The sequence below is a fragment of the Mustela nigripes genome, chromosome 14 (assembly GCF_022355385.1).
Source record: "Mustela nigripes isolate SB6536 chromosome 14, MUSNIG.SB6536, whole genome shotgun sequence".
Taxonomy (NCBI): domain Eukaryota; kingdom Metazoa; phylum Chordata; class Mammalia; order Carnivora; family Mustelidae; genus Mustela; species Mustela nigripes.
Window position 1 is genome coordinate 48,085,133 of NC_081570.1, and position 13,201 is coordinate 48,098,333.

Sequence of the window (13,201 nt, forward strand, 5' to 3'; positions counted from 1 at the left end):
CTGACATGGACGTTCTGGCCCATGTGCCCCTTATGTGCTGTCCCTGGTGACTTCTTAGGTAACCAAAGTACATGGGCTTCCCACCCTCTCTCTCCATCTTTCTCCTGACCTCCTCTCATCTAACCATCATGATTTCTTAATGTGCTGGCAACCTGCTTTGTCATAGAGAAGATGGGAGGGATGAAGTCCTTCACCCTAATTACTACTCGATAAACACTGGTCAGTTTCTGGTACTTTCGCAGTCCTTCACTCTGGGATGACACAGGTGTGTATGCAGAGTTTTTAGTTCTCTTTGCCTGGCCCCTTTTGCCTTCTTGTCATGTTTTAGGCCACAAGTGCAGAGAGAGTTCTGAAGATTGGGATCCTTCAGGTCCAGACTTGTATGGACATGTCCCAGATTCCCTGAGCTAAACCTGAGAAGAGAGGAGGAGGTTGTTTTGGGAAGGCAGCGATTGATGAGTATGCCCAGCAGTTCTGACTTTTTTCAAATGAGGCCCCAATATAATTTAGCCAAGGTTCTCTTTGCCTTTATCCCATACTCTGTTAACAGGGTGTGTCTCAGTTGTATTGGTTCCCACTCCTAGATCTTCCAAATAGAAATTAATTCATTTGAATGATCCTGTTGATTCCTATCTCGTTCTTCTCCAGAGCCAATACAAACCCTGTACCCTGCTTCGGAATTCTAGTCAAGATGGTGTCAGATCTTACTTTTGAAAATTAAATGCCTCTCTGTAATCTGGTCCATAAATAAGAAGTGCAGCTTGGCCAGTATAAGGGTGATGATATTAGGACAGGCTCCATTTCCCTGGGTCACTGAATGTACCAGGCACTGTACCAAGGCCTATAATAGACTATGCCACATTTAATCTTTACAAGTCTATAAAAGAGGTCCTATCTGTCCCATTTTTCAGATGAACACCCTGAGGATTGATGACATACAGCAACTTAGGACTAAACATGGAGAGTCAGACCAGTCTCTCAATCTGTGGTCAGATTTATGAGACAATATCTGAGACTAGACAGTGGTATCAAAGCAAAAAGTCATAACAAGGGAAGCTCAGAAGCCAATCAGGAGCCAAGCAGGAGGAGAAAGTGTCTGCAGTTCAGCGGTCAGAAATCAGGGCTATCTGGGAGAGGTACTGTGGGTTGGGTGCCATGTGCTTGTTACAGGGGAAAGGCTGTGTCATCCTTGCCTGCACCTGCTTATCAGCCTTGTCTCTAAGGCTGCCGGAGGCATCTTTTTAACTGAAGTCTATCAGGGAGAGCTGTTTTCCCTAACAGCTGGCTCAGAATCAAAGGAGGACATTGGTTATGTCATATTTGAGAAGCACTTGATTAGTCCTCTGCTCATTCCTGGGGTTGTGGCAGAAATAGAAGACACGGTTCTGACACCAAGAGTCCAGGTCACTATGTGACATTGAAACAGAACTAAGAGTCCATCTGGTGACCGGCACACAGAAAGGGTGCCCTCTCTCCTCTCACTCGCTGCCTCCCCTTCCCCCACCCATGCCACCATCCACTCCTCCCTGACTCATGGGATCCACCAGGAATTGTTTACCCATCACAGATTGTTTAGGCTGTGAAAAAGATGCAAGCTATGATTTTTACATATTTGGGGTCCCACAGCTCTTGGAGTTTTCAAGCTGGTCTGAGCTCCCTGGAGCCAGTCAGGCATCTGTATAGAGGAGGCCAAGGGTGGCTTCTTATCTGCAAGGGAGACAAAATTGTGGGAGATCTTAGGCAGTCCCCAAAGTTTTCATGGCTCCTCCGTCTCTTGCAAAGCAACTTTGGGTGTCCGTTAAGTGTATGCGAATGAGAAGCATATGGATTAAGTTTCTATTGTGATCACATACGGATTTCAAAATGATGAAGAATAAGGAATTCGAGGTTTAGCGAGTCCAAAATAGTTGGCAAATAACTCAGGACATTGCAAGCAGCATTGGGCTGCCTCCCTCCATCCCAAATTTGGGGACTGTTTGGTTGGGTGACAAACCCGTTCAGTGCCCTCCCTGCCTGCCAGCTTGAACTGCTCGGCCCAGGAGATACCTGTGGACAGGTTTCACGTCTTCCTGTTTTGCTTAAACTCAAATAAGGGGATTGGATTTTTAGAAAGGGCATACTCTCTACTTGAGGACTCTTAACCTTTCAGAAACCTCCAAACAGAGAACAAGAAAATTTGGCAAGCCTGAGTTTTATGAACTATGTGCTACTTATAGGTGATTGAACATGTGTCCTGTGCTATTGTTGCTCCGAATATCAGTGACATTGTTCATAACTTTAGCCGTGTGCTGCAGTGGGTGATTTAGTTTATAAAACATTTTATAGGGTGCCTGGGTGGCTCAGTGGGTTAAGCCGCTGCCTTCGGCTCAGGTCATGATCTCGGGGTCCTGGGATCGAGTCCCACATCGGGCTCTCTGCTCAGCAGGGAGCCTGCTTCCCTCTCTCTCTGCCTGCCTCTCTGTCTACTGTGATCTCTCTCTGTCAAATAAATAAATAAAATCTTAAAAAAAAACCATTTTATATGCATCTTATATACTAAATACACATTATATGCAATTTATAGATACAGGTATGTATATGAACACATATAACATATGTTGTGACAGCTGACAGTATAGAAGTACAGAGGGTAAAGGAAGATGTAAGAAGAAAGAACTCAGCCAGTCAGGGTTTAGAGAAGCTTCCCAGAGCAGATAGTATTCAGCTAAATCCTATAAAAGGACTTGGAAGAGTTAGTCAGGGGAAGGTCAGAAGGAATGCCTTTTAGACAGAAAGAGGAGCATTTATCAAGACATAGAGATGAGAAAGAAAATGGCACAGCTGGGGGAATTTCTAGGCTGTGATGGGCTGGTTGGAATAAAAATGACGATACTGTGAAGAAATGGTACCATGTGTGATAAGTTAAGACATATAGATAAAAGCCAGGTCAGAAAGGTCTCATATGCCATGGGGAAGTCCTAAAGCATGTAAGGGAGTGATACAATTATAATTAGGTTTGTGTGTTAGAAGGATCATTGTATTGGAGGTAAGGAAGTTGAATTCTCTGAGCAGGGTTTTTGGGGGTGCAGGAGAAGGGCAGGATTTGAGACAGAGAAACCAGCTTAGTTACTACTGCACTAATCCAAGCAAGAGATGATAAAGAACTAGAGCAATATAGCAATGGGGAGAAACAAGCTTTGTTTAAAAAATAGAGTTGACAGTATTTAAGGCCTAATGTGGGGCAGAGGAGAAAGATGACTCCGCATAAGGTTAAGAATGGTATCTTAGGGTCGCCTGGGTGGCTCCACGGGTTAAAGCCTCTGCCTCCAGCTCAGGTTGCGATCCCAGAGTGGTGTGATCAAGCCCCACATCAGGCTCTCTGCTCAGCAGGGAGCCTCCTTCCCCTACCCCCCTCTCTGCCTGCCTCTCTGCCTACTTGTGATCTCTGTCTGTCAAATAAATAAATTAAAAATTTTTAAAAAAAGAAAAAAGAATGGTATCCTAGTGGTTGGGTAGATGGGAAGACAGGGACCCCAGCACAAGAGCATCCCTGGGAGGAAGGATAGAGGGTTCTGTTTTGGACACATTGATTAGACATCCAGGTCAAGTGTCCAATATGGAACTCAACAGCAAAGACTGAGTTTAGGAGAACAGTTTGGGATTCAACAGCATAAAAATTGTCATTGCATCCATGGGAGTAGATGGTCTGACCCCATGGGATGTGGTGAATGACAAGCATGGATGAGTGAGTCCGGGAGGGAAGAGGAAGGAGAACCTCCCAAAGGGACAGAACTAAGAAGGAGTAGAGCCTGGACCTGAACCCAGGACTTGGGACTCCAGATCCTTCCACTGTCCCAAAAGGAAATAGAGTTAAACCATCTGTTATTTCACATTTCTTGAGAGCATATTATGTCCTAAGATCTTTATACACATTATACCACTTAGGACTCACATAGAACTCTGTGGGAGGTGAGATTATCCCATTTATAGATGAGGAAACCGAGTCTCAGACAAATTCAAAGGCACATGGCTAATAAACAGCCTAGCCAGAATTGAAACTCAGGTTTTTCTAACTCCAAGGTCTGTGCTCACATTACTAAGTCATGTTCACTGTCTTTGAGCTAAGAGGTATCTCCTCACTATTTCGTAAGAGAGGCAAACAACTCATTACAATTTCATCTGAGAAGTACAGAACTTGAGGTCAAGGCTAAGAGCTCCATTCAAAAACCACATTCTCTGTGCTCTTTTTTGTACTGTGTAGTGAGTTGGAAGTTGGCTGGAATGTGTATAAATGGTTTTTTTCTAGTAAGACGATAGCACAGTCCATTTGGAGGGAGAGATGAGCCACCACGGAAATACTCAGCCCCACACATGCCTGCGGCTACCCTCTGAAATTCCCAACCTGGCTGGAGGCACTCAAAACAAAACCTCCTATTCCCTCCCAGGACCACTGGCGCCTGGAGCCTGCCTGCTGCCCCTGCCAGAGGTTTAGACCAACCTCGGGGTGATGGGGTGGGGGCAAGGCAGAATGGAAATTGCTAGAGTGGCTCCCTGCTCAGAGCCCAGTCATCTCTCCCAGCAAGAGGTGTGAGCAGGCACTGCAGGGCAACTCAGCTGACAAGAGCGTAGCCTTTGGTGAAATGTAGCCAGTGGCATCCACGCATAGAGCCAGCCTGGGCACAGGCATGAAGAGGCCGGGACAAACGGAGAGAGGCTTCTAATTCCTGCTCGACCATCTCTTTTCCTTGTGATCCTGGGTAGTTGGCCTACCCTCCTCATGCCTTTGTCTTCAGCTATCACATGGGCTGTGCTTGTTGGACTCCATGTACTATCTAGGGTAATTGCATGTTTCAATACAAATATAAACTTAGAAATCACTTCATACCTGAGTTCCCCCCAGCCCATTGCGTACCTTAACTTCTACTAGCTTGCAAACCTTGGGATGATACATGCCTCTGATGCCTATCTTTCTGTGTCTCTTCATATTTGAAGCCATAGTTTGAACTTCGTGTGTATCCAAGAAATATTTGCTGAGTATTTGCTCAGTGAGTGTCAAATATTATGGGTAGTAGCCCTTAAATATATTAGATACATAGTGTCAGTCATCAAGAAAGGCCCCTGGTAGTCCTGGACATGGTCACGGGGGTAGCTGGGCAAAGTTGATGCTTAGAGAAGCCCCAAGAGACCACTGAGTGGGATCCCCTGAGCCACCGGGCAGAGTATGTGTTGAAATAGCGTGCCAGAGAATTCTGATTGGCCAACTGGAGAGGAATGACTCAGCTTCATGGAATCTTAGATAATCTCAAAGACAAAGGAGATACTAAACATTCTCATCCAATCTGTTTATTTTATAGATGAGGAAAGTAGGATCTGCAGAGGGAAATAAGTTCATAGCCTGGATCTTGTTTGGATCTGAAGTTACTCCTGTTTTCGATACTAGCCATCTGACCTCCTCCATTAGATTTCCTCGTTTGAGGGGTTAGTATAATGATAGGACTTACCTCACTGGGTTGTCATGAGTATTAAATGCTAGAATGTCTGTAAAGAGCCTAAGAGAGTATTTGGCATGTTGTAAGCCTGCAGTAATTGTTAGCAACTACTCTTTTATTATTTCTTATTGTTACCCTTATTTCTGTACTATTATTTCTTACTGTCATTGCCTGACTTAGAGAGTGGCTTCACTGAGACTCTTTACCTTTTCAAAAACCGTGTTTTTTTTTTTTAATTGAATTTTTGACCAACAGTAGGGTGTATTGGTACAAAAATATACCTATCCTTCAACCTTATGACCTTTACATTAAAGTAGAATTAGGAGCTATATGATCTCATGAAAACCAAAATGAGTGTGAGCCCAGCCTGGAAACAGTTGTTTCCACCCAGGCTGCCTTCCTTCTTGACTTGAGGAAACACTTACTTCTCCTTCAGGGCCTGGCTCACACAGCTCACACGTGACCACCTCCGGAAAGTGCCTGCAGCTTGGGTTTCTACCACGCTTGCCCTCCCCAACTTGACCGTAGTACTTTACACACTTTTTTTGTAATTTATACATTTCCACCGCTTGTCAGACCCCTAGTTAGACGAGGAGCTCTTTGTGGAAACGGGTCATGCCTTCCTTATTAGTGATTATCATTGTTATTATTATTTTACTTCATCATTTTTATAAGCTTGATCCTAATCTCAGTGCCTGGCATATAGTGAGCAACCAAATGTTTTGTTTTATAGCAGTTCTCTATAATTTTATTTATATCACACATAATTAAAGAATATAGCAAAAGTCTACATGGTGCTTCAAACCCTACCAAATTGAATACTCATGTGCTACCACCCATGAGAAAGAGTATTATGGAAGAGAATATTTCTAGTACCTTTTAAGTATGAAGGTTTAACCATACAATTCAACAAATGTTAACTAGTTTCTTGTATTTTGCTTAATGTCCTAGCTCTTAGAAGTAGTTTTGAATTTGAATCTTGATTTGAACGTATTCTATCATGTGGAGCATAATATCCGGCCACATTTATATCCTCTGAAAACGTGATAAGCTTTTCTTCTGAATCATGTCTACTTCATTGTTTAGCATATTCACTAAATCAGACCACGGGCCAATCTAGAGACCTTCTTACCAGGCCATAATTACTTTTGACTGTGGTCATTCAACTCTGTCCCCTGACTATTCCATCATAAGCTTTATTTCAAGGAGAACCAATGTGTATTTGGTATTAAACATATAATTAGCTGTTTGTAGTTGATGGCTTATTCTGTCTTCACCAAAGTCCTCCAACGTTTGTATCAGTCCTCCCTTTTTTGAACTGAGGGAACTGAAGCCCAGAAAGATGAGGTTGTGTGAGATCACCTGGCTAGAATACAGCAGGCTGGAATAGAATCAAGATAGGTCTTAGACTCAACCCACACTCGCTCCTCCGCCCTTCATAAGCCTGTTGGGGAAAATGTTTCAAAAGCTTTTTAGAAATGCAGATTCCCTGACTTGTCGTCAAGGCCAGAAGGTTTGTTCCATTTGAAAGAGTCTGTGTTGGCTGTGTGATGGCCCTTGCTTTCTGCCCTTAGGAGCCTAAGAAGGATTCAAAGAAGCAATGGTAGCCTAAAAATAAGACCATACTTTGGCAGAGACAAATTTAGAACCTGCAGAGTGTGGTGCCTGGCTGCTTTGCATTTTTATAACCTTGGACATGGAGTTAAACTCTCTCTGCTTTAGTTTACACATCTATTCAATAGAAATTGTGATGAAATCTTCCCTCGGGGATTTTATGAGGGTTACGTGGTTTAATTCCTATAATATGCTTGGAAGGAGGCCTTTAGTAAGTACCCAGTCAATCTTGACTCTTGTTGCCAATAGCACTGCTATGACTAGGAAATCAATGTCCTCTACAGACAGTTGTTATCAGTGGAGTAAAATGAACTCCCTTCTTTGGGTAACAGAACAGCCTCCAGGCCAAGATAGCCATCGGCATGAGAAAGAGCTTTCACAAAAATATCTTTAAATGTTTAGGTTTATTGCAAAGAATTAAAGCACACAGCAATATACAAATGTGTTCCCCCCCCCCCCCCCCGTCAAAACAATTACTTGTTTTCTCCAAGAGCACAGGGTTTAGAGGCGATTGGAAACGCTCTGGGAAACTTTTTTGTGTGTTGGTTTCCTTGCTTTACTCAGATGTCTGATGAGAAGCATGTGCCATTGCAAAGGAGTGAGCACAAACAGGAGTCAGCTCAAAACCTCTCCCTAGGACAGAGCCAGGCTGAGCCTTCACCTGACATTTCTGAGCAGCATACCCTCATCTTCCAGTGAAGCTCTGCCCTGGCTGACTCAGCAACAAGCTTAAAGAAATTGTGAGATGGGGTGGAGGTAGGGGGTGATGCGTGACCTTCCAAAGCAATTTATGTGTATGAGTTAAAATTAAAACATATCATACGATTTGAGGGCAACAGCTGCCTGGGTTCAGATCCTGCCTTGGGTGGTTACTGTGTGACTGTAGAGGTCTTATACAACAAACTCTTTGAGACTAATCTATCAAATGGGGCCAAGAGTTCTGGAAGGGAAGGGGTGCAGGGCATTGACAGGAGATGATTTGACTTTGGTGGCTATCCATCTTCCTGTTCAAACACTGGGTCCTAAGTGGTTGTGAATATGAGCTATCATATCCACCCCAGAGCCACTCTGGGATGAGTAGTGTCTAGGCCCGGCATGTGATCAATTTTTATGAGCAAAGACAAAGTGACAAAAACAAAGACCATTTAGTGTGTGCTCCTTCTGGCTAGAATAGTCTCTGTATCATATACACATACACAAACACATGCTTATACACAATCATATGTATATTCACACACACACCCTCACACCTACTGAGTAACTTCTGTCTGTGGTTTACATCTTAATTCAGATATTGCCTCCTGAAAAAGGCCTTCCGAGACCCCTAGACTAAATTAGGTACCTCACTTATTTGCCCTTATAATACCTTTTGATTTTCATTCATTTATTTATCACAGTTTATAATTACACATCTGTGTAAGGATCTGATTAATAGCTATCTGGGGTATCCAAAGATTTGTCCTGTTTGCCCAGGACTGCAGGGTTTTCTAGGACATAAGACCTTGAGTGTTAAACTTAGGAGATTCCCAGCCAAACTTGAAGGATGGGCCACTCTCATCTGATCCCATTTCAAGACAGAATGGTTCATGAGGACAGGGACTATGCTGCTTTGTTTCATATTCATTGCCAGTGCCTGGCACCAGCTTGTACCACAGAGGGAATTCAGGAAATACCTATTCAACCAACCACAAAATGAATGAATATGGCATTGCAAGCCAAACTGTCTTTTCTTGTAAAAGTCTTTCTTTTTTTCCCTGACATTCTTTCTATTTTAGGGGTTAAACGTCCCTTTTTGTAAATTATATTATTTCACAAGATTTAAAGTTGACAGTGTTGTGTAGTTCCCTTGCCTTCCCTCATTTTCTTCATATCTGAGGGTTGGAAATCCTACTGCTTTGAAGACTCACAAGTTTAGTAAAAAGGGAACTGGATTAGTGCGGGTGAAGACATTTAAAGAAAGCTTGTTCCAGTGTCAAAATGCTGGACTACAAATTTCATGAGGACAGAAATCATGAATATTCAGTTCAATTCAATATCGCCAGGATGTGACATAGTACCAGATATATAATAAGGACTGAATAAATATTTGTAGGATAAATGAATGGATTTGCTACCTGTCCAGAAGACATGTGGGAGTAGACCTAGTATGCTTCACTCCCTTCTCTTCCCCACCCTTGAACTACATGCCTCCACAACCAGAAATATACGTCCCTGCTAGATGGGCAGGATGAGAGGCATGTACCATTTCAGATGAGGTAACACGTGGTCCATCCTTGTTTGACCTGGTTCGTGTCTTGGTGTATTCTCCTGACACCTGAAAGAACTTCTGTGGAATACAGTGTCTTGAATCCTAAGAACCTCTCCCTCACTTACATGGCTTTGTTCAAGCCATTCCCTTGACCTAGCATGCATGCCTGGTCTATGTCCTGTTCTCTAAGACCATCCATGCCTTGCATGCTCTGTCCCTCCATAACATTCTGTGTTTTCTCTTTATCATCCTGTAGACCACACTGTATCCTATTTGTCTGCTTACTTGTAGAGCTCCCCTCTCGATAGGTAGCTTCTTGAAGACAGGAACTCTGATTCATCTCTGTATCTCCAGCACCCAATTAAGGGAGATAGCATGCTGTTAGTTGTGACTAGTGAGTATTTGTGAAGGAAGGGAATGTATCAGTTATCTCTCACCATGGAAATCCTAGATGACAAACACACAGTCTTCAGTGATGTAAAACAAGTCATGTATTTTTGTTGACAGGTCTACCAGTTGACTGGGTGATTCTGGTGATCTGGGCTTGTTAGTACTGGTTGACTAGGATGATTTGCTGATCTTGTTTGGGCTGCTTCGTATATGGGAGACATCACTTGCTTGTCCTTCTGTCCAGCAAGCTACTCTGGGCTCTTCTGGCAAAGGTAGAGAACCAAGAGGAAGAATAGAAGCATACAGTCCTCTTGAGGCCTAAGCCTGGAAAACTGGTGCAGTGTCACTTCCATCTCATTCTGTTGGCCAAAACGAGGCACAAGGTTGACCCAGATTCGAGGGATGGGGACTCCGCCATCAATGAGAGGAGCTGCCAAGTCGCTTTGGAAAGGGGTTGGATACATGGAGGGTAGAGATTGGGGACCATTTTTGCAATGAGTCTGCCACAGAGAGGGAGCCAACAAGGAAGTGTCTCATCAGTTTCTTTCCAAAATGATCTCTTTTGCTACCCTGACATCTAAATAAATTTATCAGGAAGGCTTCCAGAGATGAAGCCAAGCCCTTCCTTTGGAAGGAATGACTTTATTATCAAAGATGGTGTTTTTTTTTTTTTTTTAGGATTTTATCCATCTATTTGACAGACAGAGATCACAGGTAGGCAGAGAGACAGGCAGAGAGAGAGGAGGAAGCAATCTCCCTGCTGAGCGAGAGCCTGATGTGGGGCTCCATCCCAAGACCCTGGGATCATGACCTCAGCTGAAGGCAGAGGCTTTAACCCCCTGAGCCACCCAGGTGCCCCTCAAAGAAGGTATTTAATGGGAAGTTGAATTTCACAGTCATAGAAACATCAGATAGAAGGAGGTTAAGGCTTCTTACTCGCCCTGAGGATCAGTTATTTTCATCTACTTTGCCTCTTTCTTTTCAGATCAGCAAAGATCCAATTTTTGTACCGGGTGTCTGGGGCCCTTATTTCTCAGCCATGGTCCCTGGGTTCTGGTTGAATGAAGGTGGTCAGAGCGTTACTGGAAAACTGGTAAGTTGACACTTTCTCAGTATGGTCTAAATGTTTTTATAGTCTTGATCAGCCCATTCTGTCACGTTAACCATATACCCAGTATCTGGAAGATTTGCAGGCTCCTAAATCAGAACACTTAGCTTTGTCTTAGCATACCGCCTAACATATGGTGCATAGGCAGCATGCATTTGCCAAAGGAATAAATGTTGGTCCAGGCAATGATGACTAACCCATCTTGTCACCTATCTTTCACACAAAAATCCTTTTTTTTTTTTTTCATGACAGTGAAAGTGGTATTTTACTTTGTAAAAAGGACCAACTAACTTACCAGCTGAAACCCGTTAGTGGTTCTCCATAGCCTTGGGGATATCATTCACATAGTTTTCTGGGCATGTCATATTCTCATGGTCCATCCCCCCCAGTCCCACGCATGTACTTGTCACTGAGTCTAGATTACCCTACCTGCAGCTTCCCCATGACTTATGTTATTCTACTCTTCTGTGCCTTTGGATGTTTTTCTTTCCCTGCTCAGAAAGCTCTTTACCACTTGGATAATTTTACTTGTCCTTTAAGACACAACTCTATTTTTTTTTAAGATTTTATTTATTTATTTGACAGAGAGAGAGAGATCACATGTAGGCAGAGAGGCAGGCAGAGAGAGAAGGAGGAAGCAGACTCCTTGCTGAGCAGAGAGCCCAACGTGGGACTTGATCCCAGGACCCTGGGATCATGACCTGAGCCAAATGCAGCGGCTTAATCCACTGAGCCACCCAGGCACCCCAAGACACAACTCTATTTAGAATATTCTGTTATTCTTATTGGTTTACTAATCTGTCATTTCCAGAAAACTAGGAGCTCCTTAAAGGCAAAGGCCATATCTGACATTTCTTTGCATCTAGCTCAGTGGCTGGTTTATAGAAGGTAGTTGATAAAAATTTGGTGAATTTGTGGGGTTGTCTCATAGGGAAGATGGAAAACCCATAAAAACGAGATGAGTATTGTACCAGAGGGACAAAGCACAGAGTTGGCATAAAGCTAAAAAAACTTTTGGCAGGGGATAAGGCATTTATGCTGAGTCTTGAAAGGTAAATAGAGACCAACCAGGCAAAGAAGGGTAGATATACTCCTCTAGGCAGGAGAACTGGTATAGGAACAAAGATATGGGAGTGACAAATAATAAGGCATATTTGAGGTTATGGCACATAGGCTGTGACATAAACTGTTATTAGAAGAATGACTGACAATGAAAGTTAGAGAGCTGGATAGGGAACACATCATAAGTCACTGGAGAACATGCTAAGAAACTGATCTCTCTCTGGTAGACCAAGGGAGAGCAGTGCAAGGTTGGAAGAGTACATGCTCATGTTCAGGTCTCAGGTGGACAGACTGGCTAGCAGCCTTGAGTAGAAGGCCTGAGGGTACATGGCTGAAGGTGGGGAGACCGGTTTTAGTCGGTTAGTCCACAAACAGAAAGCTATGCGGGTTTGAATGAGGACCAGGGCAGTGCTTAATAAGAACTGAGGTCAGGAGATCAGCAAGCCTTGGAAGGATTCCATTGGAACGCAAGGGAAAAGGAGACCAAGGTTCAGTTAGCCAATCTCACATCATCTGTTTATGGTCTCATTCCCATACCAACTCTTCCAAATGTTCAACTGAATGATAGTTGATCAGATCCAAAGCTCACTCTGGATGCAAATGCCCATTTTTTCCATTTCTTAGTATATGGCTATTTTATACTTAGCTGCCTCAAATTTTCTTTCAAAGTCAGTGGAAACATAGGTGTGTGGCTGGCATTGAAGCCCATGTTCTGTGCCCGGCCACAGAGATGCATTCAATGAGCGAGACCTCCGCGGGCTCTGGTTTTGAGGAGCTCTTTATGTAGTAGGGAATCTCGGTGCCTATAAAAGAAAGAACATCTGATTGGTCTGTAAGAACACTATGCTAGAGACACTGAGAAGACAACATAGCCTTATGAAGGTGCCAGGGGACTCAGACTTTGCATCGTCTTATTGAAGTAGGTGTCATGTGTTTACACAGTGTTTAACTTAAATATCCATTCCCTTTCTGTGACATAATAAAAACCCATTGCTGAAATATAGCCTGTTTCAACCCTGCCTCATGGTATAATCACCCTTTGCAGACCCAGAACTCATAGAGGGCACAATCCAGAGGCATTTTTTTTTTTTTTAAAACAAGTACAATGATCCAGTAAACCAGTTCTTTGTGCAGAGTGCATTGTTCATGAAGCTGTCCATCAACAGGTTTTCAGAGACTTAGTATGCAAATTGAACATCTGTGTCAGTCTGGAAATACTTTCCCCAGTATTTGGCTCAAAGTTTGCTCTGTTGCTATGGATATAAGCCATCTTTGCCCAAACATTATGACATATCTTTGTGGAGAAGAATT

The 13,201-nt window shown here is 43.3% G+C and overlaps 1 protein-coding gene across 10 annotated transcripts in view; it reads left to right on the plus strand.

The window, feature by feature from the left end:
* The window catches only part of FGGY (FGGY carbohydrate kinase domain containing), a 400,085-nt gene that overhangs the window by 262,504 nt on the left and 124,380 nt on the right, over positions 1-13,201 (plus strand). For all 10 annotated transcript variants that reach the window (XM_059374911.1, XM_059374919.1, XM_059374913.1 and 7 more), the window contains one exon: positions 10,706-10,813. In XM_059374911.1, coding sequence (XP_059230894.1) covers positions 10,706-10,813 — 108 coding nt within the window. The remainder of the gene's footprint in view (positions 1-10,705; positions 10,814-13,201) is intronic.